Source organism: Neophocaena asiaeorientalis, unplaced genomic scaffold (genome assembly GCF_003031525.2).
Source record: "Neophocaena asiaeorientalis asiaeorientalis breed wild unplaced genomic scaffold, Neophocaena_asiaeorientalis_V1.1 scaffold378, whole genome shotgun sequence".
Classification (NCBI taxonomy): domain Eukaryota; kingdom Metazoa; phylum Chordata; class Mammalia; order Artiodactyla; family Phocoenidae; genus Neophocaena; species Neophocaena asiaeorientalis.
This window is the reverse complement of record NW_020185316.1, coordinates 133950-156125: the sequence shown is the minus strand read 5'-3', so window position 1 is coordinate 156125 and position 22176 is coordinate 133950. Positions and strand designations below refer to the sequence as shown.

The 22176-nt window shown below is 36.9% G+C and overlaps 1 protein-coding gene across 1 annotated transcript in view; it reads left to right on the top strand.

Moving 5' to 3' along the window:
* Nucleotides 1-22176, top strand: part of LOC112392102 (glypican-5) — a gene marked incomplete at its 3' end in the record, with an annotated part of 291946 nt that overhangs the window by 223912 nt on the left and 45858 nt on the right. Inside the window, exon 3 of the mRNA XM_024733626.1 lies at nucleotides 6630-7318. Within this exon, the coding sequence (XP_024589394.1) occupies nucleotides 6630-7318 (689 nt within the window). The remainder of the gene's footprint in view (nucleotides 1-6629; nucleotides 7319-22176) is intronic.

Here is a 22176-nt window from a genome sequence, read left to right as displayed (position 1 = left end):
CCTGATTTTCCCTTTCCTTCACTGCCTTCTTATTCCCATTCTTTCTGCTGGCTACCCTCCTTTTCCTGAATCTCTGCACCCTTCCCAATCTTCTCTCTTCGGGTTATTTCATCCAGCACCATGACAAATCAGTCTCAGATCTATATCACCAACCTCAACTTTTCCCCTGAGCCAAATTATTATTGTTTTATCTAACTGTGTCTTGATAAATGTCGTTTGAATTTTTAATTGGCATTATCAATCTTAACATGTCCAAAATAGAACTTTTAATTTCTAACTCACACCGTAAACACAGTGCATCCATAGTCTTGCTTATCTGAGTTAATGGCACCAGTGTACATCCAACTGCTGAGGTACAGACTTCAGAATTATCCTTCATTTATCCATTTCCTCTACACCCTACACTTGCTGTACAACGGTAAATCCTTTTGGCTATGCTTCAGTACATATGGCCAGTGCCACCACTTTTTGCAAGTTGGCCCACGACCACTGTAGTCCAGCCTTAAGTGCCTGTCACTCATCTTATTACTTATGTTACTGAAGCCCATTCCCTGGACTCCCTGCTTTCAGTCATGCCCCTGCCCCAACAGTTGATTCTGCACACAGCAGCCACTGTGATCCTTTAATATGCAAACCAGATCACATTTCTCCATGTTTAAAATTATTCAGTAGCTTCCCATTTTACATATTAAGCCCCCAAACCCCTTTCCGTGGTTTTGTGAGGCCGCTGTGATCTCTGCCTGCTTCTCTGACCTTTCTCTCCATCACTCACTGGTCTCCAATCACACTGACTTAACTTTTGTTTTTTCCAAAGTCAACAAGCTTTTTACAGCTCAGAACCTTGCATTTCAGTTCCTCTGAACCTGCAAATCACTCCCCTCTCCTCATGGCTGGGTCTGTTTCATCATTGAGGTCTCTGCTCTGCACTGATTTTATTAGTTACACAAGTGCTTAATTGAGTTTAAATTCTTTGAAAAATCATAAATTGACTTTTAGGAAATAAATGATTATAAAATGATATTAGAAATAGATGTGAAACACCATGATGACCAAATTAATGGAGAGGGAAATGAGGAAGGAGAAAAGTTGAGAAAGCATTTTTCCATGCAATGCTTATCCTAGGAGACCAGATTAATTACCAACATGTTAATTCGTGGTGATACAGATTAATATCACACTCACTATTTATTTGTATAGATGACTGATTTCTGAAGAATGATATTATAAATCATACTGCATAACATTTAAAGATATGTCATTAAATTAATATTCTGGAAAACTTAACTACACATGAAAAAATTGAGGAAATATGCAAATGTCATAGGGGTGAATTCAGTATAAACAGAGTGGAGAAATAGGTAATTGCTTCTTATAATATCTTCAGAATAGTTATAATGATCTTCTGATAATTAAATGAATTATTATATGTGACAGTATTAAAATAATTGGAAGGCATTTTTATAAAAAAAAAGTAGGAGGAATTACAATTCATTGTAATGTGTGTGATAAAAACTGACTAAATGATCTAGCTATCTCTTCATCTATCTGTAATGCAGTACAGAGGGAGACATAGTTTTTGGCACAAACTAGCTCTAATGTAGCAGGATAGTAATGAATTATCTGTTGCAGTAACAAAATCTGTGAGTTGAGAATTGTAATGCACAAATATGTAAATTTACTCTAAAAATTTCTCTTCAACACAGATACACATTGTAAAATCATCTGATTATCCATGGTTGATATGATTTAATCTTTCTTCATCTTTTTCATTGCTATGTTTGAGGATGTCTGTGGCTTTAAATTATAATAGGCACTTCAAATTTTGTATCTTAAAATGTTCACATATAGAAAATTATAAAAAGTATGAAAAGGGTCATAAAATGTCTGTTCATGTCATGCTGGGGAGGTTACTATAACAGTTATTTCATGATCATTAGTTTTGAAATCAACTTAATCTTTAAAGCAATAAAAGCCCCATAAATATTGTTTCTCCCATTGCAAAAAACCTACCTGCGTGTAAATCTTCACTGACTTTTCAATGTGTCAAATTTGATTTCAAATCAATATCACCTGATTTTTTTTATCCACCAGTTTTATTTAAATTTAAATGCTTGATTTAAGCATCAGTAGTTCTTTGTACCTATAATAAAATGTCTCTAAAGGGGATGTGGGCTGGAAAAAGTTAATATAAACTTTCTAGTCATAGGTGTTTTGTTGTTAAATTTTCACAGAATGTTAAACATTTAAGTAGATGCATAGACACCAAGGTGGGGAGGTGGCGGGAGGGTGGTGGTGGGATGAATTGGGAGATTGGGATTGACATGTATACACTCATGTGTATAAAATGGATAACTAATAAGAACCTACTGTATAAAATATAAATAAATAAAATTTTTTAAAAAAAGAAAATTTAAGTAGATGCAGATAAACTTCATGCATTCCAAATTCACTTTCTACTTAATGAGATAATACATAAATTAATTTTCTCATAAAAAATTATGAGAAATAATGGGAGAAATTATGTTTTTATTCAGTCAGTAATTAGATTGTAGCTTTTAATGCAATCTACCACTCTTAGGCATTAAAAGGATAGTTGGAAGTTTCCTGCCTTGATAGACTTGATCTGATATCACTGAAAAGAAGAGCTTGTTGAAATTCTCAATGGGAAAACAACAAAAAGATCATTTTTCCTAGGCTATTTCTTAAATTCCTTAAGCAAACCTAACAAATGTTTATTCTAAATATATGTTACTATTTTAGGCACATCAATAAAAAGCTATTACTTGTATAGCTTGAGTAAGGGGTATTTTTTATTTATTAAAACTTTGTAATCAAAGCAACTGTATAGTTTCTCTTTAATAATTAAGTAGATCTGATTAATTATTCAGCACCCAATCTACCTTGGATTTATAAACGCTGGTTTTGTATGTCAGTTATTCTTTTTTCAGAACTGCAAACTATTTTGTTCATTTGACAATTCTTTTGACAAGTTTAAATTCTTGTTAAAATCATAATGTTAATTCCGTAAAATGAAAGCACTCAACTTCGTGGTAAACATAGTAGGGGAACAAAATGATAGTTTAGCAAATTCAGAATTAATACAAACAACTAATTTTAATAAATTCAACTTCTGATTTTATGAACTTTTTAGAAAAAATTACTAACAAAATTATCCAATTAGCTGGCTTCTAGATTGCTCAGTTACTGATATGTGTTTATATATTAAAATGTATGAAGTTATTAGGCCCAAAGATTCATAAAAGTATGTTTATTCCTAAGCATTAAAGAATCAAATGTATATATTATAGAACAACAGTTCTCACCATTGACTGAATTTAAGAAATGTTTATTGATAGAATCACAAATAGACACATTCAAAAGCACATAACATATGTTTAGGGAATTCAATTAACTGGAATATGTCAATATCAGATTTTAACACAGATTGAAAGAAAAATCCTTATATTGTGATGGGTTAATAGCATAGTGAAAATCTGTTGTAGAATAAATCTATTTTTAAAAGCCATTTGTGTTCAGTATTTAATCAGATGTTGGTATCTGGGAGGGTGCAATCTCTTATTCAAAGGGTGGTAAAATCAATATATCGTTAAGAAAACTACAATTTTAATGTATACAATATTAAGGGAAAGTTTTTAAGTGTTGCTTTAATTGACTTTTTAATTTTTACCAGTTATTTAGTTATTTTGTTTAAAAAATAAAACTAAACCAGAGGAAAACTAGTCTGAGGTAAAAAATTGTAAACCTTTTCAGAAATCTATTTTTTAATTATTAACTCAAACAGTAGTCAACTTAGTTTATTGACAATAGTGCAGAGCAGCCTTATAAAGAAATAACAATATTTAGAAATACTTTCCTCATTTTTATTTTGAATGGATGCTCCTAAATATTAAATATATTTTCAATATTGCTTTCATAAAATAAACTTGCAAAACCTACTAGTTATAGCATCTGAAAAGATAAATCCCATATATTCCTGAGTCATTATAAATTATAACTTAATGGGAGTGGAATTTATAAAGAAACACTTTATTTTTTACTTTAAAAGTTTTTTAAAAAATTGTGTGTTTGAACATCATTTAGAGTTGGCAGGAATCAGATGGAACGCTTGTATTGCCTAGGGAAGCATTCTACATTAACTGTACAGGGAATCAATCATATGGCAGATATCAATGACACAAATGCAGCTATAGCACATGCCTTAGAAAACCTGGTGGAAAGCATGTAAGAGTGCCTGTGATATACGGGTTTCTTTAAATCTATCCTTATCTTTAAAAAAACCCCTAAATTGTTTGCAAACATTGCTATTTAACCATTATTGGTAAATAAAATCATTGCAACTTCACAATTCATAGCCACAAACAAATTGCTGAGAAACAAAATGAACCTGTATTATTGAAGAAAAAAATATAGTCTTAGCAGTTTTATTTTAGTTCCAACTGCAAAGGTTTAATTTCCTTTTCACACTCACTCCCGTTGGTCTGTGGAGACAGTGTAGTGGCTGAAATTGCAGCTCTGGGGTCAGACTGTCATGGTGGAATGCTTGCATAGAGAACGTGTCTCAGATTACCTGCAACTGCAGTGTTTCAAAACCTGGCCAGATCGAAAGAATCACTGGGGCTGCTTGTCACATAGAGGCTCCTGAACCAAGACAAATCTACTGAGTTGCAACTCCGGTGCAGAGACCCAGTGATGTGTAGTTTCCCCACACAGCCCAGGTAATCAGGCCATTTGGGGAAACCTGGTGTTAATGCAGTCTCACTTGGCAGGGCAGCTAACCTGAATTGAAGCCTTCAGTCACCCTACTAATTCCATTCTTTCACACTTTCATTGAATACATAGTACATAGCTTATTCTCTAGTGGGCACTGGAGAGGTGTGGGTAAACACAGGAGTCCTGCCTAGTTAACAATCTTGTTTGGAGTGCTCTGTGTTGCAATAGAGTTGCAACATCCTTTAAAGCTGTTCCCTTTGATTGTAGGGTGGGGGCACTTTCTTAGTTCCAGCTGCTGTAACAGAATACAGTAGACTGGGTGATTTATAAACAACAGAAATTTATCAGGGTACCGGCAGATTCTATGTCTGGTGAGAGCCCACTTCCTGGTTCACAGATGGCTGTGTCGCCGTGTGGCAAAACTAGCAAGGGAATACTCTGGGATCTCTTTTGTAAGGTCATTAATCCCATTCATGAGGGCTCTGCCCTCACAACCTAATCACTTCCCAAAGGCCTCCACTTCCAAATACCATTACGTTGGAAATTAAGTTTCCACATAAGAAGTTTTGGGGGGACACAGACATTTAGTCTATAGCATGCACCTTGAAATACCACACTAAAGCCGGGAACTCAAGAGGAATCAGTCTTGGAATAGAATCAGAATACATGGTATTGTATTTTATCTGCCTGTGTTCTTCATGAAATTTTTTGTTTGTTTGTTTGTTTTTATGACATTATGGCATATTCATGACACAGTTTCACTTCATTAGTAGCTCTCCCTGCAACTTTGCTTTTATCATTCCATTTTATTCTACTGTTCATTTCTTTTTATAATATCCTCAGTGGTTTGATTGCTGAATTATTTTGTGGTCTTTTACAACCTAATTTAAAATAACTGCAAGAGTGGGGTTACGGGAGATAATTTTGTTGATGAATTTTATAATTAATTATATATCGACACAGTCCAGTATCATATTTAGGCTAATTATAAAATGTAATTACTAGGATATCCAAGGTGGTTGGCTGCTGTCTAAAGCTATCATTTTGAAATACAATTTTCACTTGCTGATTACTATAACCTCCTTTAATTTGTGGATAAATCATTCTCTGTTCTTTCTGTGGAGAAATTGATTTGGAAGCATTCATTATAGAAGTAAGATAATGAAATATCCCACAGTAAAGTCTTTGAAGATAAGATGATTAAAACAACAGCTGATAGACAGTTCAGAAGGTGGTCACACACTTACTTATTTTCATCAGTTAATGCAACTTATGATTTTCCCACTGCTTAACAAGGTTTGACAATTTTAAGGATGGTTTAATCATGAAATGTTTTATTTTCTTTTTAATTTGAACATTCTGGAAGCCTGACAATTCTCAGGTTTCCCTTTGGGAATTTAACCTCTCTTTGTAGTAACTAGTCTATAATCTACTAGCTTTCATTCTGAAAAAAAAAAAGAAAGGAAAAAAGTGAAATCATAAAAATACAGTAAGTGTTGAGTCAAATATTTAATGTCATTGTCTTTTATAAATAATGAACTCATGATTGGAAATTGTTCTCTTAGTGACATTTTTTTTCTACCGTTAGCAGGTTATGAATAACTGAATAAAATCAATAAGAATTTACTATACATGTAACTTCTTTTTGATTTCTGCACTCTTTGTGTTTGATCCTAGGAAATACATGTCTATAAGACGTGTGTGTCGTGCGTAGTGCCCACCTTCCGCCAGGCGTTATCCTTGGGAAGCTAACTTGGGTTTAGTAGGCTGAGCATTCCCATTTAGATTCTTAGGTTAGTTTTGCTGCATTAAGCTCATTTACTGTCTGGAGCAGATGGATGAACAGTGTCAATGTGAATACTAAGCCTTTTCATCCTTTACTTCTGCTTTTGTTACAGAAACCCTTGAAACTCTCATCAGACAAGCAGAAAATTACACCAGTATACTGTTCTGCAACACCTACAGGAACATGGCCTTAGAGGCCGCTGCTTCCGTCCAGGAGTTCTTCACTGATGTAGGGCTCTATTTATTTGGTGCGGATGTTAATCCTGAAGAATTCGTAAACAGATTCTTTGACAGTCTTTTCCCTCTAGTCTACAATCATCTCATTAACCCTGGTGACAGTTCCCTGGAATACTCAGAATGCATCCGGATGGCCCGCCGGGACATTAGTCCGTTTGGTAATATTCCCAAAAGAGTACTGGGGCAGATGGGGCGATCGCTGCTGCCCAGTCGCACATTTCTGCAGGCGCTGAATCTGGGCATTGAAGTCATCAATACCACGGACCATCTGCACTTCTCCAAAGAGTGCAGCAGAGCCCTCCTGAGGATGCAGTACTGCCCGCACTGCCAAGGCCTGACTCTCAGTAAGCCTTGCATGGGATACTGCCTCAACGTCGTGCGAGGCTGCTTGGCACACATGGCAGAGCTTAACCCACACTGGCATATGTACATCCTGTCATTGGAAGAGCTGTCGGATGCCATGCATGGGACATACGACGTTGAGCACGTGCTGCTGAACTTCCACCTGCTCGTTAATGATGCTGTGGTGCAGGCTTACCTTGATGGACAGAAATTATTGGAACAGGTAAGCAGCCACTCAGTGTTTACTGATTTTTTAGAACTCAGCAATTAGCTATATATTACATAAAGTGTGTGGATTATGAGCACATCATCATGTACTTTAAATTATGGCAGCTTAACAAGCTAATACTTTAGGAGATAGTAGGAGAATGCATGAGTTATCATATTCAATTCTAAATATAGTTTACATCTTACATCAAAATTTTGGTTAGCTAAAATACCAGTTTCTCCTCTAAGTAGAAGTCTTCTTATAGGATTAGTTCAGTGAGGTAGAGAGGGCTCAGTTTTAAAATCAGGACCAGTATAGATTTGATTCTGCTGTCTGCCAGTAATTCTCAAGTCCCTTAGCTTCTCTGAGCCTCAGTTTCCTCACTGATAAGAAGAAAATAGTAACACATAATTTTTGGAGTATTCTTTTTTGGGAAGATAGGCAATCATGTAGGCATACTACCTAGTATGGTGCCTGGTACTCCAAAAATGGGTAGTTATTGTTGGCATTTCAAAAGCATTCAGCTTTAAAGTAGAAAATGCCAGTTATATAGTCATTAAATGAAAATTTGATATCTTAGGTTTCAAAAGTGTTTCTTCAGAGACTCTCCGGAATCTGGCACAATCGTGGTGTGATGATTTTTTTTTTTTTTTTTTGCCGTACGCGGACCTCTCACTGTTGTGGCCTCTCCCATTGCGGAGCACAGGCTCTGGACGCGCAGGCCCAGCGGCCATGGCTCACGGGCCCAGCTGCTCTGCAGCATGTGGGATCTTCCCGGACCAGGGTACGAACCCGTTTCCCCTGCATTGGCAGGTGGACTCTCAACCACTGCGTCACCAGGGATACCCCAGGAGGGCCTTTCTGTATCCTTAAAATTTATCATATAGAAAAATATCTACTTTTTCTATTCCAAAGGCTAAACTAACACAGGTTTGTAGTTAGATAGACATGTTTCAACTCCTGAGTTTCCTACTCATTAGTCATGTGGTCTGAACAAGCTACTAAAACCCTCTGAGTCTGTTTTGTCCTGTGTGAAGAAGGAAGTGATGGTTTAAGTGACACAAGGTAAGGCTCTGACATTCGTAGGTACTTGGTACCTGAGAAGCTTGCTTTATTCTTTCCATATTCTGGGACCAGCCCTGAGCAAACCTCGGTGAAGCAGGTAACTTTAGTATTATAAATCATTAGAATCATCATCATGCTTGCGTTCTATAAATAAATTTTTAACAACATTTTTGTCATATGAAACTCCTTGGTGGATTTTCATAGAGCATTCTTTTCTTTAAGCAAATAATTCTATTTCATTTAATAAATGGTCCTTAACTATCTTGAAAAACATCAATTATTACTAATAAATTGTAGATTCTTTTCCAAATAAAACAACTGAGACTTTCTTTTTAACTTATGGTGACAGAGGAGAAACTGACTTTAAATTCCTTGAAAATTGGCTCATTATATTTATTTCTGCCAACTTCAAAGTGATTTATAAGCTGTTTATCAAGCTTTGATAACCAGTTCACACATCAATGAATTTAATAAATTCAAAATAAATTACTGGTGAGCCAGCAAATAATGACTTTCTCACATTCCCAAAGCAATCTCTGAGATCTAGTACCTCAGTAAATACGTACAGCCACTTTAAGAAATCCATAGGGGTACCTGATGTATCATACTTCTGTGGGATGCATTTCAACTGGAAAAAAAAATTCTCAGTTTCCTGAGAAAATTATAAATATCTTCTTAAGAGAATTATAAATATGATATAAATATCATATTTAAAAAAAATTAAAAATATCTTTTTTGGTATAAAAAATTACCAAATATCTATTTGGTAAACCATTAAAGAAACAAAATCTAATTTATAAGAGAGCATTTAAAATTTATAATCGTTCTGGGGATTAAGACAAAAATCTAGTAAAGCATTAACAGAGGCCATCAAAGTATGGAGATTAAAAGCACAGACTCTACTCTCAGACTGGATTTCCCATCTGTCTCTACCACTTACTAGCTGTGAGTTTGGGAACTTGATTATCTAATCTTTCTTGAGTTTCCTCTTCAGTGAAATGGGGCAATAACAAACAGTACCTACATCATAGAGTTCTTGTAAGAATAAAATGAGCTTCGGTTAGTGTCTTATACGTGGTAACTGTTTAAAGCCTACTAATTATTAGTACATATGTTCTTTATAAATACTTCATTGATTTCTCTGGTGTTTTAAATGCTTTCAATGTGAACACCTCTTTCTTACTGTGGTATAGAATTCAAAAAATATTTTAAACGGGCATTTAATGTAAGCGGATAATTGTAAAGATGTTCCTTGAAGGAGAAGAAAAAACTGGGATTTTTATTTATTTAAATATATTTATTTATTTTATTTTTGGCTGTGTTGGGTCCTCGGTGCTGCGCGTGGGCTTTCTTTTAGTTGTGGCGAGCGAGGGCTACTCTTCATTGTGGTGCGTGGGCTTCTCATCACGGTGGCTTCTCTTGTTGCGGAGCACGGGCTCCGGACGCGCAGGCTCAGCGGCCATGGCTCACGGGCCCAGCCGCTCCGCGGCATGTGGGATCTTCCCAGACCAGGGCTCGAACCTGTGACACCTGCATTGGCAGGCGGATTCTTAACCATTGCACCACCAGGGAAACCCCAAAACTGGAATTTTTATAAAATATTATTTAGAAGTCTACAATGTGTTTTAATATTAATGGATATTAATTGCTAATTATTTGATAACAGTAATTCCTTTGTGAGGAAATGATTGAATGATTGATTTTTTAGTAGGAAATGATTTAAAGGATTGAATGATTTCTTGGTAGGAAATTATTCATTTTGTAAATAAAAACTTGATATTAAAAAAAATTATATCTGCTATTAATTAAATTTAGAATATTAGTTATTAATATAATTGAATGCTTTAACTTATTAAAGAAACAAGAATGCAGGATCTGGGTTAATTCCAATGTTTCAACCTCTTCTAAATGGAACAAATGTTACCAAGAAACTCAACTGAATGTTGATTCTATACAATTTTAGAAATAAAAAGGTTTTTTCAGCTTTATTGAGATCTAGTTGACAAAATAAAATTCTTCTTTAAATATTTGGAAGAATTCAGTAGTGAAACCATCTAGTCCTGGGCTTTACTTTGTCGAGAGGTTTTAAAAAATTTTTTTTTTTAATTACTGATTAAATCTCCTTATTCATTATTGGTGCTGTTCAGATTTTCTGTTTTTTAATGTCTCAGTCTTGGCAGGATATATGTTTCTAGGAATTTATCCATTTCTTCCAGGTTATCCAATTTCTTGGCCTATTATTATAAATTGTAGTCTCTTATGATCCTTTGTATTTCTGTAGTGTCAGTTGTAATATCTCCTCTTTCGTTTATAATTTAATTTACTTGAGTCTTCTCTCATTTTTTTCTTACTCTAGCTAAAGATTAGTCCTTTTTCTACCTTTTCAAAAACGAGCTCTCAGTTTTGTTGATATTTTCTATTGTTTTTTTCTGTTCTCGTTTCATTTATTTCTGCTCTGATCTTTGTTATTTCCTTCCTTCTGGTAATGTTGGGCTTAATTTGTTCTTCTTTTTCTAGTTCCTTGAGGTATAAAGTTAGGTTGTTTATCTCAGATCTTTCTTTTTCCTTAATGTAGGTGTTTATCAGTATAAACTTTCCTGCTTTTGCTGCATCTCCTAAGTTTTGGTATGCTGTGTTTCCACAGCTGGGAGTTGAGGGTTCCCTCTAGCCTGTGCTACCTGTTTCCATGTGGGTATTTTCTCATTTGCTTGATGTGCAGGGGTTTCTCAGCTAGTTTCTAAAATGGCTCTGTGTATACAATAGCTGTACATTCTATGTATCTTCGGGAAGAGGGAACTTCCTAGGGAAACGAGGAGCCTCCTATAATGGGAATTGCTGCTACAGAAAGTTTCTGTTTTTAAGTCTGTACTGGGTTCCAAAGCATAATTTCCAACAATAAAAGTCCCACTCTGTATTTTTAAATAAAAAATCAGTTTTCCACATCTCTTACCTTTGCACTATTAGTACAGTTTCAGCTGATTGCATCCAAATTACTTTAGGATAGCTATATACTTCAATTTCCATACCTTTCAAGATTGAGTTTAAGGTGAGCTGTACACACTAATGCACTCTAATTAAACTACATTGTTGTGATAACTAATATTTGATCACTGCTTCTCTACACATCTACATTTATCTGAAACTGTAAAATGAAAGCCTAATAAATTAATTATGTGTTTTTAGGTATCTCAATGATATCTTTATATATAAATTGAAAGGAAAATTAAAATGATAGCCTGGGTTATTTATGGTAAAGCACTAATTTTATTTTATTTCTTCCATAGTGTGGTATATATTTTCCTAAAAATCACTCTGTATTCAATTTTACATAATAGGGACTATGGGACAAATAAGGTTAAGACAACACATTACTCTCTCAAGTCTGTGTCCTTGAAATTGCCCCTAGTGTGGGAATGGTGGGTGGTATATACATTCCAAAGATGGGGGTGGGGGCAGGTAAGGAGCCTCTGATCTCCTGGGTCCCGCTCACGTGTCAACTGGCAGTCATATCCTCCCGCTCACGTGTCAACTGGCAGTCATATCCTCTCGATGACCTCTTCCAACAATATACAAAAAGCCAACAATGCATTATTTCTGAAGCAAAGTTAATTTTTTTAGGAGCTTTCATTCACGTATATTTTTGTACTTGGCTAACAGAGAATAAAGGGCTGTGACCAAAGGTTATAAATCAGCTACCTGTGGACAAAGTTTATGAGTAGGTGGGCAAGACTTCATTGAAAATACCTTCATCATGTCATTTGATATATCTTGATGACATCTTCATCAAAATATCATTTTTACCTTTGCCTAATTTTTGTTTAACTGATGGGTTGGGCTAATGTCGAACTTGTAATTATTATATTGTTCAGATGAGCTGGTTCTTTTGAGGAATAAGACTGGAGCTTGACAAGAGAAAAGGGAAAGGCATAAGAATTAAATTCGCAACAATTGAAGGGGGAAGACATAAGCTTCTAGAGCAAAAGTAAAAGCTCAGACAGAATCCAATGAAAATGGGCTAACTGAAAATAGAAAAATCTATAAGCTAATAGAATAGAAAAGGAAGATTCATTAGGCTATGAGAAGGTCATCCAGTCCAACTCATCATTCTAGATAGAGATCACTTTGAAAGGTTTTCACCCACTTAATTCTGGATACTAAATAGTGACAGGGAGCCTGCTCTTACAGAAATGGTAGCAGTAAAGCATGTAGCAATAATTAGTGGGTTTTCCTCTCAATGGTAGGCCCATTTAGTTCTTTTCAGATGTGGAATGAGACAGAATTTTCTGACTAGAGTTAAGTCAAAGGGTAATCCTATTGTCCATTGATTTTCTACTCAAACATTACGAAAACTTGAGATATTTCTATATTTTCAGCCCCAGCTGGTAAGAATTTTCTTTACATGCCTGATTAGATCCAAATCCTTCATCTTTTGGAGACTTGCTCCCTGCACATGTGGATCATGGGAGGAGCGGGTGTCCTCTTTGGCCCTTTGATAACCTCTCTTGAAATGATTGGCAGTGGTGAGGACCAATCAAGATCCAGGTACCTCATATGAGAGGTAAGTCTAAATTTTTTTACGAGCACATTGGATAACAAGCTTGCATAATTTAAGGATAGACATTTTATAAGATTTTAAAAATATTGCATGATTAATTTGTGATTTTACCTTTCTGAGCAAGATTGTGGTATGAATTACTTGAGAATAAGCACTGATAATCATGATTCTTTATTTCTACTTAATTTCCTGGGAAAGAAAAAAAATTATTCAATGTCTTACGAAGCCCTGAAGTCCTTATAAAGGGAAAGCTGGACACAGATCTCTGGGAATAATGGTCCATCAGGTTTGTGGACAGCTCTAGTCGTTGGAGAGTTCACCCTTACGGTGAATGAATGTCTGCATCTTCAGTTGTCCTGCCTGGTACTCTAGAATGGAATGCGTTGAAGGTAGGGACTCAATCTTGGACATCTTACACATCAGCTATGTGAAAGCTATTACTATGCTCCTTGCCTGATAGCTTCTTCTTTGTAGGCTTTTGACTCCCTTTTTATTCAATTCTTCTTTACATGCTTTCTCGTTAAGATCAAGATTTTAACCACGCAGCTCTGTCTTTCTCTCCTGGAGGACCTGCTGACCGAGGATGGAGTCGGCCACACTGGAGGGAGCTTGGGGGTTGACAACTGGTAGACTTCAGGCATGAACTTTTTCATTCCCTCACCGTCAAAGCCAGATGCTTCTCCTTCCTCAGGGATCTGGAATCTGGAGGATTCCTGATTGTAGTCTCAAGACTCTATCAAATATACTTTTTAGGAAATTGGGAATGGAAGGATAGTTTTCAGAACATTTAACTTTCTTTCTCAATTTTTGCATCATGTATGCCTCTGTTTTGTTATGTTGTTGAGGTTTCTCTGAGCTAACAGAACTCTTACACCCATAATATGAGCTTGTGTCTTCTGGAAATAAGAAGGTTTTAATAATAACCAGCGATTCTTTTTAATTTTTCTGAAATAAATTTTGCTTGAAGTTTTAAAGTGTGTAGCTGTTCATATACATTACTAATATTTTTGGCTGGTTTGGAACAGCTCTCCTCTACCTTAAATGGTATAAATTCTCTCTAAATTGGATACTACATAAAAAATTGTTTTTTTCCCTTAAGTGCATCAAGGATGTGATATTTCTGTTGGAGTTTTTGCCTCTCCCTTTTTGCCTGAGTGTTTTCTGAATGCAACAACACTTTCTTGGTTAGAGATTTTTAATGCTTTGATTTTTAATGCAGATAATTTTTAAGTGCATTGATAATTTTAGCTTCTGCATGTAATTTTGTGTACATTTGCTGTCTTTTTTTTTTCTTTGAGAGTTTGTAAACTGGTATTAACTCAGTCTTATAGATCAGCAATCTTTTGTCTTCACCAATTAAGAGGTCTCCATTTTCTGATGCCTTTGACATATGCAATTCCACATTTCCACACTTCATGTTGTCATTCCCCAGAACAGCAGCCCAATATCTCCTCTCTAGCAAGTGTTCATTTAGGGTCTTGATCAGACTCTCTTTATTATTAAAAACTCAATCCAAAGGCAAGGTTTTATGAGAGGTTTTTTTTTTTCCTTCTAAATTAATTTTGCCCATTCTTCCCTTCCATTTTTGAGATTTTATGAAAGCAGCTTTATTCTTCTCTGAAGGTTGGAATTTACCTCCAAAGGCTCTGTTAGTGCTATCTGAAGCTGTCCTCCATTCTTCTGATGGATTTTGAAGGCTTTTTTTGGTTGTAACCTTGTTTCGTTTGCTTTGATGCATTTCCTAAAAATTTAATCTTGCTTATAATGTCAGCCAGCAGCTGAACTTGTAAACATGTAGATTTTTCTCCTTTCTGTGCTTTCTGTAAGTATTTGGTTTAAGCCCAAGTAAAGAGATGTAGCTTCTCAGCTCTTTATTCATGGTCTTTACATTTCCCATGTCTTAGAGTACTGGCTTCCAGTCTGGTTGATTTAAGGTCTCCAGACTCTTTCCAAAGTAGCTAAATTTCTCAATAATTCGATATTTTTCCTCTAGAAGGACAGACACTCCAGTGGGCAGTTTTTTGTGTCTCCTTGCATAGAAATACAAAGTTTTAAGCCCAAAACCCTCACTGTGACTATAAAAGCCATTATCGCTCACAGCGTTTCTTGGGGATCTGGGCCTGTACTAAGCTCCCTTGACAGCACTGCCACTGCTGGGCATGGAGTCTCCAAGGATCAGTATCACACAGAGCATCACAGCCATTAGTGGGCTCCCCATGGCCCCCAAGGCCACTGATGACTCAGTGCAGGCTGCCACGTTCCTATGGCCATAACAGATCATACAGCCCTGCACTGAGAATTCTGCCCAGAATGTCCATGGTGCATAGAAAGCAGAGCATTCCTCACTGGAAGTGGTATAAGTGACAAGAAAAACAGTGCCTCTCAAGATGTGCCCCCCACATCTGAACCCACAATGTCAGCGGTCATATCACATGACGCTGGGGTACCGACGAGGCTCCATAGGGCAGAGGGGATGGCCAACAGCTCCGGCCATACTAGGTGTTTCCTGGCTGCCCCAAGAACTAAGCAGGGAAATGTCTTTCTGTGTCTGTAGTTGTTTCTGTTTGGGAAGCTCCATGGTGAAGGGCTGCAGGCCCCCGACAGTGGCCACTGATCCTCTTGTTCTTCAATGGACTTTTCATTCTGTGGCTTTGGAGATCTAACCCAGCCCACGATGATCAGAGAAGACTCTGACTCTCCGTGTGTCCTTGGTTTGTGTCTGGCTCGCCTTGAGTGTGTAGGGGCCAAGTGTGTGAGTGGCCTTATGATGGGCCCTGCGTAGGGTTTTGACTCACTTCTCTGTTTTCACATTTAACAACTAAAGAAGAAATCATAGGAATTTTCAAAGTCTTCACATTTCAAGAATGTGCAGTCTAACTGGGATCTTTTGTTCCCCTTCCACTTTTCTTCTCTGTCTGAGCCCACAGGGACTGTGTGGACCAGAAGGGTTGGTGACTGACATCTAACCCTTCAGCAGCAGAGACAGGTAGACTCTCCTACCTTTTAAAATTGAGGCTTGCCTTCTCCTTACTCCATTTTCAGCTATCTCTGTGTTCATTTGGAGACTAGAATAAGTAGACGGAACCCTCTTGGTGTCAAAATTACCCAAGGGAAATATAAATAGTGATAAAAATAGAAAGCCAGGAAAAGTGCATGGTAGGGTGTGAGAGAGTCAGTTTTAGGCTACATACTAAACTCATCAATGACCTTGAGCTGTATTTGTCTGTACTATATGAATAGTCTTACTTGAAGAAGATCCCACCTCATTACATCAAACAGTAGTAGATGCTTGATGCTAGACATCACTGTTGCGCAAGGAACTGTGCATTTCAAGGTGACCTCCAGGTTTTAATCTAGGGTTAGGAAACCTTTATCCTCGAACTGGATAGAGAAGGATTCTAAAAAAATCCACCATGTTGTCAAATGATAGGTGGTTATAGCTTCCGTCAATAAAGTAGTAAGTATGGGGAAAAATAATCCAAAAAAATGAAAAGAAGGCAAACATTACTCAGTGCTATTTCTGTGTATAAGGACCTTACTATGCTCTGTAGAGTCAGGTGTTATTTTATGGAAGATCGATACATTGCAAATAATTTTTGTCCTTTTGTATCACAAGTTATTTTCATCTGATAGAGAAAGCAAACTGGAGAGTTATTGTTTTATTTACCTGAAAAATATTAATCATCTTCTACATCTCATTTTAGAATAATATTCTGGGGTTCCTTCTTTCACTGACTATAACACTGGTATATACTGTCAAGCAGCTTTACTGGGCTGTTTTTCCCTCATTAAGGAATTGAACAAATATTTCACAACTGCTCGTCATATGTTAGTTTTTCTTTCCTTCTTTCCTTCTTTCCTTCTTTCCTTCCTCCCTCCCTCCCTCCGTCCCTCTCTCTCTCTCTCTCTCTCTTTCTTTCTTTCTTCATTGGGTCTTCATTGCTGTGCACAGACTTTCTCTAGTTGTGGCGAACGGGGGCTACTCTTCGTTGCAGTGCGCAGGCTCCTCATTGCGGTGGCTTCTCTTGTTGTGGAGCACTGGCTCTAGGCAGGCAGGCTTCAGTAGTTGTGGCACACAGTCTCAGTAGTTGTGGTGCACGGGCTCAGTAGTTGTAGCGCATGGGCTTAGTTGCTCCATGGCCTGTGGAATCTTCCCGGACCAGGGCTCAAACCTGTGTCCCCTGCATTGGCAGGCAGATTCTTAACCACTTCACCATTAGGGAAGTCCCCATATGTTAGTTTTAGAGTCACATTTTTTATCTTTTTGAAAATTATACTGTGACCTCTCACATTGAGAAAAAAAGGTTCTAGAAAAGTTGTTATAATGGATGGGATTCTTTGGAAGTGACAGGAAATCAAACTCATTTAAACCTTCCTGAGGGGGGGTAATTTTTAAGTCACATGACAAAAGGTAAAAAGGTACAGGTAGCTGAAGATCTGACTTGATCTATTTCCTCATGAATGTTATTAACATGCTTCTCTACTTCTTGGTTTGTTTCTCAGGAAGACCATTCCCGAGTGCTAACAAGGTAGGCTATACAATCTCTAGGCTCATCCTTGTGTAGTTTAGCAAGAATAAAAACAGAACTTACTTCCCATGGATCAAAACCTCTTATATGCTTGCTCCTTGCTTTGATTTTGAGCCCATTCATCTCTCTGAACTATCTGCTCATACTCTGGCTGGACACCCTTGGGTCATTTTCCCACCCTGGAGCCATATGTGGGGTCCGCTAACTTAAACAGGTCAATAGAGAGTTGGAGTGGGTATTCCCAGAGGATGAATGGAGGACAGCAGTGAAAACAGAAAACAAAAAAGAAAAATCAAACAGATAAGAAATGAAGTATATGTTATCATAATAAAGGATGCACTTCATACTGAATGTCTTTTAGGAATATGCCAAATAGTATTGACATACACGTAGCCAGGAAGTAAGATACAAACATAATGGAAATATACATTCAAATGAAAGCTAACACATAATGGAAACAGAAAACTAAAAAATGTTAGAACTATTATATAGTTCCAAGAGCACAGTGGAACTTCTGGAAGCATTTGTTTTAAAATCAGGAATAAGACATCCCTGTCATGTATTACACTCTCCGAGTTAAATGTTTAAGTGGAGGCACTAATTCATGTAATTAGACAACACATCAATAAAAAGTAACCTAATAAAAATGGGCAAAGGGTTTAAAGAGACGTTCTCCGAAGAAGGTATATAAATGGCTAATAAACATACAAAAACATGTTGTCATCATTAGTCACTCAGGACATGCAAATCAAAACCATAAGGAGGCAGTTACACTTCACGCCCCCTAGGATGGCTCTAATGTAAATGATAGACAATAACACGTGTTGTTAATGCTGTGGAGAAATTTGGACACTCACACGTTGCTGGAGGGATTGTAAAATGATGCAGCCACTTTGGAAACCAGTTTGACAGTTCCTCATAATGCTAAACATAGAGTTATCATATGACCCAGCAATTTCATGCCGAAGTATATACCCAAGGGAATTGAATACGTATGTTCGCAAAAAACTTATATATGGATATTCGTGGCAGCTTTATTCATGAGCCAAAAGGTGGAAATGACCTAAATGTTCACCAGCTGAGAACTGGATGAATAACATGTTTTATAACTGTACGACGGAATGCTATTTGGCAGTAAGGAAGAATGCAGTACTGATACATGCTACAGTGTGACTTAGGCTACAATGATTGAACCTTGAAAATACGCTATGTGAAATAAGTTAGTCACAGAAGACCACATATTATGTGATTCTAATTATGTGAAATATTTAGAATAGCAAATTCACTGAGGTAGAAAGTAGATTAGTGACTACCAGGGGTGAGAGAATAAAGAATTACTGCTAATGCATATAGGATTTTTGCAGGGGAGAGTGATAAAATATTGTAAAATTACATAGCAGTGATGGTTGCACATCTCTGTTAATATAGTAAAATTCACTGAGTTGTGCATTTCAAAAGAGTGCACTTTATGGTACATGAATTATATAACAATAAAACTGTTATAAAAAGTCATAATATATAATTTTGAAAATTGACTCATACAGATTGAAAACCAGTATATTCCAGTGAATAATTTCCATTTATACATTTGTTCTTCTGATTCGCCTATGCTTCTTGAGGCTTTGGGAACTCAGAGGAACAATGATTCTTTTCACTTGTCATCCAAATGACACACTAAAAATGTTTTCAGACATTTTATCGTGAACGCTTCAAGGTCCTTCCGAGAAAAAAGATGTCTGTCCTTATAGTAAAGGTGTTTTCCCCATAGACGGTAAACTTTTAGACCTTGAAAAGCTGTTTTTCTCATTCAAGAAAAGTTTGGGTCAGATAAAAATGGATAAAAATGGTGGATAATCTCGTTCATTTATCTGAACATGCAACAGATGTATGTTGCGTCTTTCAGTGTACCAGGCACTGCTAGACACTGAGTTTATACCAACTGGGCCTGCAGCTGCCCTGTTAGAACTTACAGTGAACTAATTCATTTTTCCATAACCTTGTTAGCATCTCAAGTCTATTCTCCAGACAGAAGTCAGGATAATTTTTTCCAAAATATGAACTATATTATATGTAAAATCTTTCAGTAGCTTCCTATTAACCTTAGAATAGAATCTGAAAGCCTTTAAATTGACCTTTAATGCTTTGCATATCTGACCTTTACCACCACTTTACCCTCATCTCGAACCACTCTTTTTTAAAAATTTTTTATTTTATATTGGAGTATAATTGATTAACAATGTCGTGTTTTAGGTCCATCCACCTCATTACAAATAGTTCAATTTCTTTTCTTTTTATGGCTGAGTAATATTCCATTGTATATATGTGCCACATCTTCTTTATCCATTCATCTGATGATGGACACTTAGGTTGTTTCCATCTCCTGGCTATTGTAAATAGAGCTACACTGAACATTTTGGTACATGACTCTTTTTGAATTATGGTTTTCTCAGGGTATATGCCCAGGGATTGCTGGGTCATCTCGGTGCTTTGTGACCACCTAGAGGGGTGGGATACGGAGGGTAGGAGGGAGGGAGACGCAAGAGGGAAGAGATATGGGAACATATGTATATGTATAACTGATTCACTTTGTTATAAAGCAGAAACTAACACACCATTGTAAAGCAATTATACTCCAATAAAGATGTAAAAAACAAACAAACAAAAAAACAATGTTGTGTTAGTTTCAGGTGTACAGCAAAGTGACTCAGTTATACATATACATGTATCTATTCCTTTTCCAGTTCTTTTCCTATTTAGGTTATTACAGAATACTGAGCAGAGTTCCCTGTGCTGTACCATAGGTGCTTGTTCGTTATCTGTTTTAAATATAGCAGTGGGTACATGTCAATCCCCCAAATCCTTCTTCGCTGTAGCCAAGCTGGAGTTGTCTTCACTCCTGTAGCATACAGTCCTCGCCTCGACTCCTGTCACTTACATTTTTCTGGAAGCAGGCTCTTTCCCAGCCATGCTCCCCAGCACCTTGATCTGCCTGATGATAGGGATGCTGCTCATTTTGGTCTCATCTTAGCTGCTACGAACCCTGGGAAGCGTTCCCTGGCCTCTGTAGAAAAGGTTAGGTAGCTCTTTATTATGTTCTAGTAACGCCATATCTTTTCCTTTACAGCATTTTGCATACATGCAATTATTTAATTATCACTGATGTTTTATATTGAATTGTATGTGCCCAGAGGGCAGAGACTAGCCATTGTGTTCATCACAGTATTTCTAGAGTCTAAGTCTTGATGGACACATTGAGTTCTTTGATGAATACCTGTTGATCAATGGTAAATCTGGCCTTTCTGCTGCATTGTTGGGACTGTTGGAATTGTCTCCAAATTGATCTCTCTGCTCCACCTCTGCTTTCTTTGTGTCTACATGAAAGAATCCAGACTCCTTAGCATGGTGTGCAAGGTCCTCTGGGTCATGATAACACCCTTCCTCCTTCCGCAGTTTCATCCTATTTCTCCTGACCTGCCCTCATTGCGTTCATGTTTCAGATTAAAGTACCTCACCCTTTCCCCTCAGCCCCTCGTGGACTGGATTATTCTTCTACTCTGACCACTTTACCAACAAAACTGGAAGCTCCTCCAGAGAATTCACTGGGTCTTTTTCATTTCTTTATCCTCAGTGCCTGCTAAAGTGTCTGGCAATATTTATTGACCTGAAATGACCTCCAGACTCCACAGTGGAAACGTCTTGATTAATGCACTGAATTAGATCTAATTTCAAGCATTTATAATTTTTCAATGAATGTTAAATTACTAGCATTTCATATCTCCCGTGAGAGCACAGCAAGGCAATTGTGATAATCTATGATTCTTTAATGAATGCACAAAACGCTTCCATTAAACTTTTATATAGGTAAATACTCTGGCATCATTAATGTTATATCTGCATTTATCTTAAGCCCAGTCAGAAATCCCATTTATCAAATTAGGCTATTGGTAATAAGGGGCAAAGCAAAAATAAAAAACATTAATAACAAATCTTGATAGATATGCCCGTAAGTTACTCCACATACTTCTGTGAGTGATCCTACACCAAGCCCTCCACCTGTAGTTCTCAGTCCAGGATGGCAAACGTCAGGCATTAGGGCATTTCCACATATTTGTTTGGTGCTAGGACAACCAGAGCTGCTCAGGGAGCTGGACCCAGACTAAGGCAGGCTGCCAACCTAGATGCCCTTTAGAACTATTTATTTCTGGTTTACAGAATCCCTCATGGTTCGTATAAGGACATTTTAAAAACTGCTTTCTGCTGTTCACTAGTGTTCTTTTAGATGTTAGCGGTAGACACTGTTTCAAAAAGTGTTGTATGATCTTAAGTTTGGGGGAAATCTATATAAAATATTGATCTCCTAGGGATCATTGCAGGTTATCACCATGCATATTAGTGCATCAAAGGCTCTAATAAATCTTACTGTTTAAGAATATCCGTTAACTAGATTAAGGAGAGCATTTCCAATGTATATTTAAACAAGATGCCATGTTTGCCTGGACAGATATGGAGTTTCTGCTAAAAACCCTTTGGAAAATGCTGATCAGAGGTAAGTTTATGATGTATTTGTGGCTTTGGCCACAAGTAAATTACACTGGAGGGGAGTTGAAGGTAATGTAGCCTAATATCTGGCCAGATAGGTTTAAGTTTAGAGCTAAACTGTTGGCAGATGTGACACTCAGATGGATCCCCTCACATCACGGAAGGGTCACCCTAAAATTCACCAT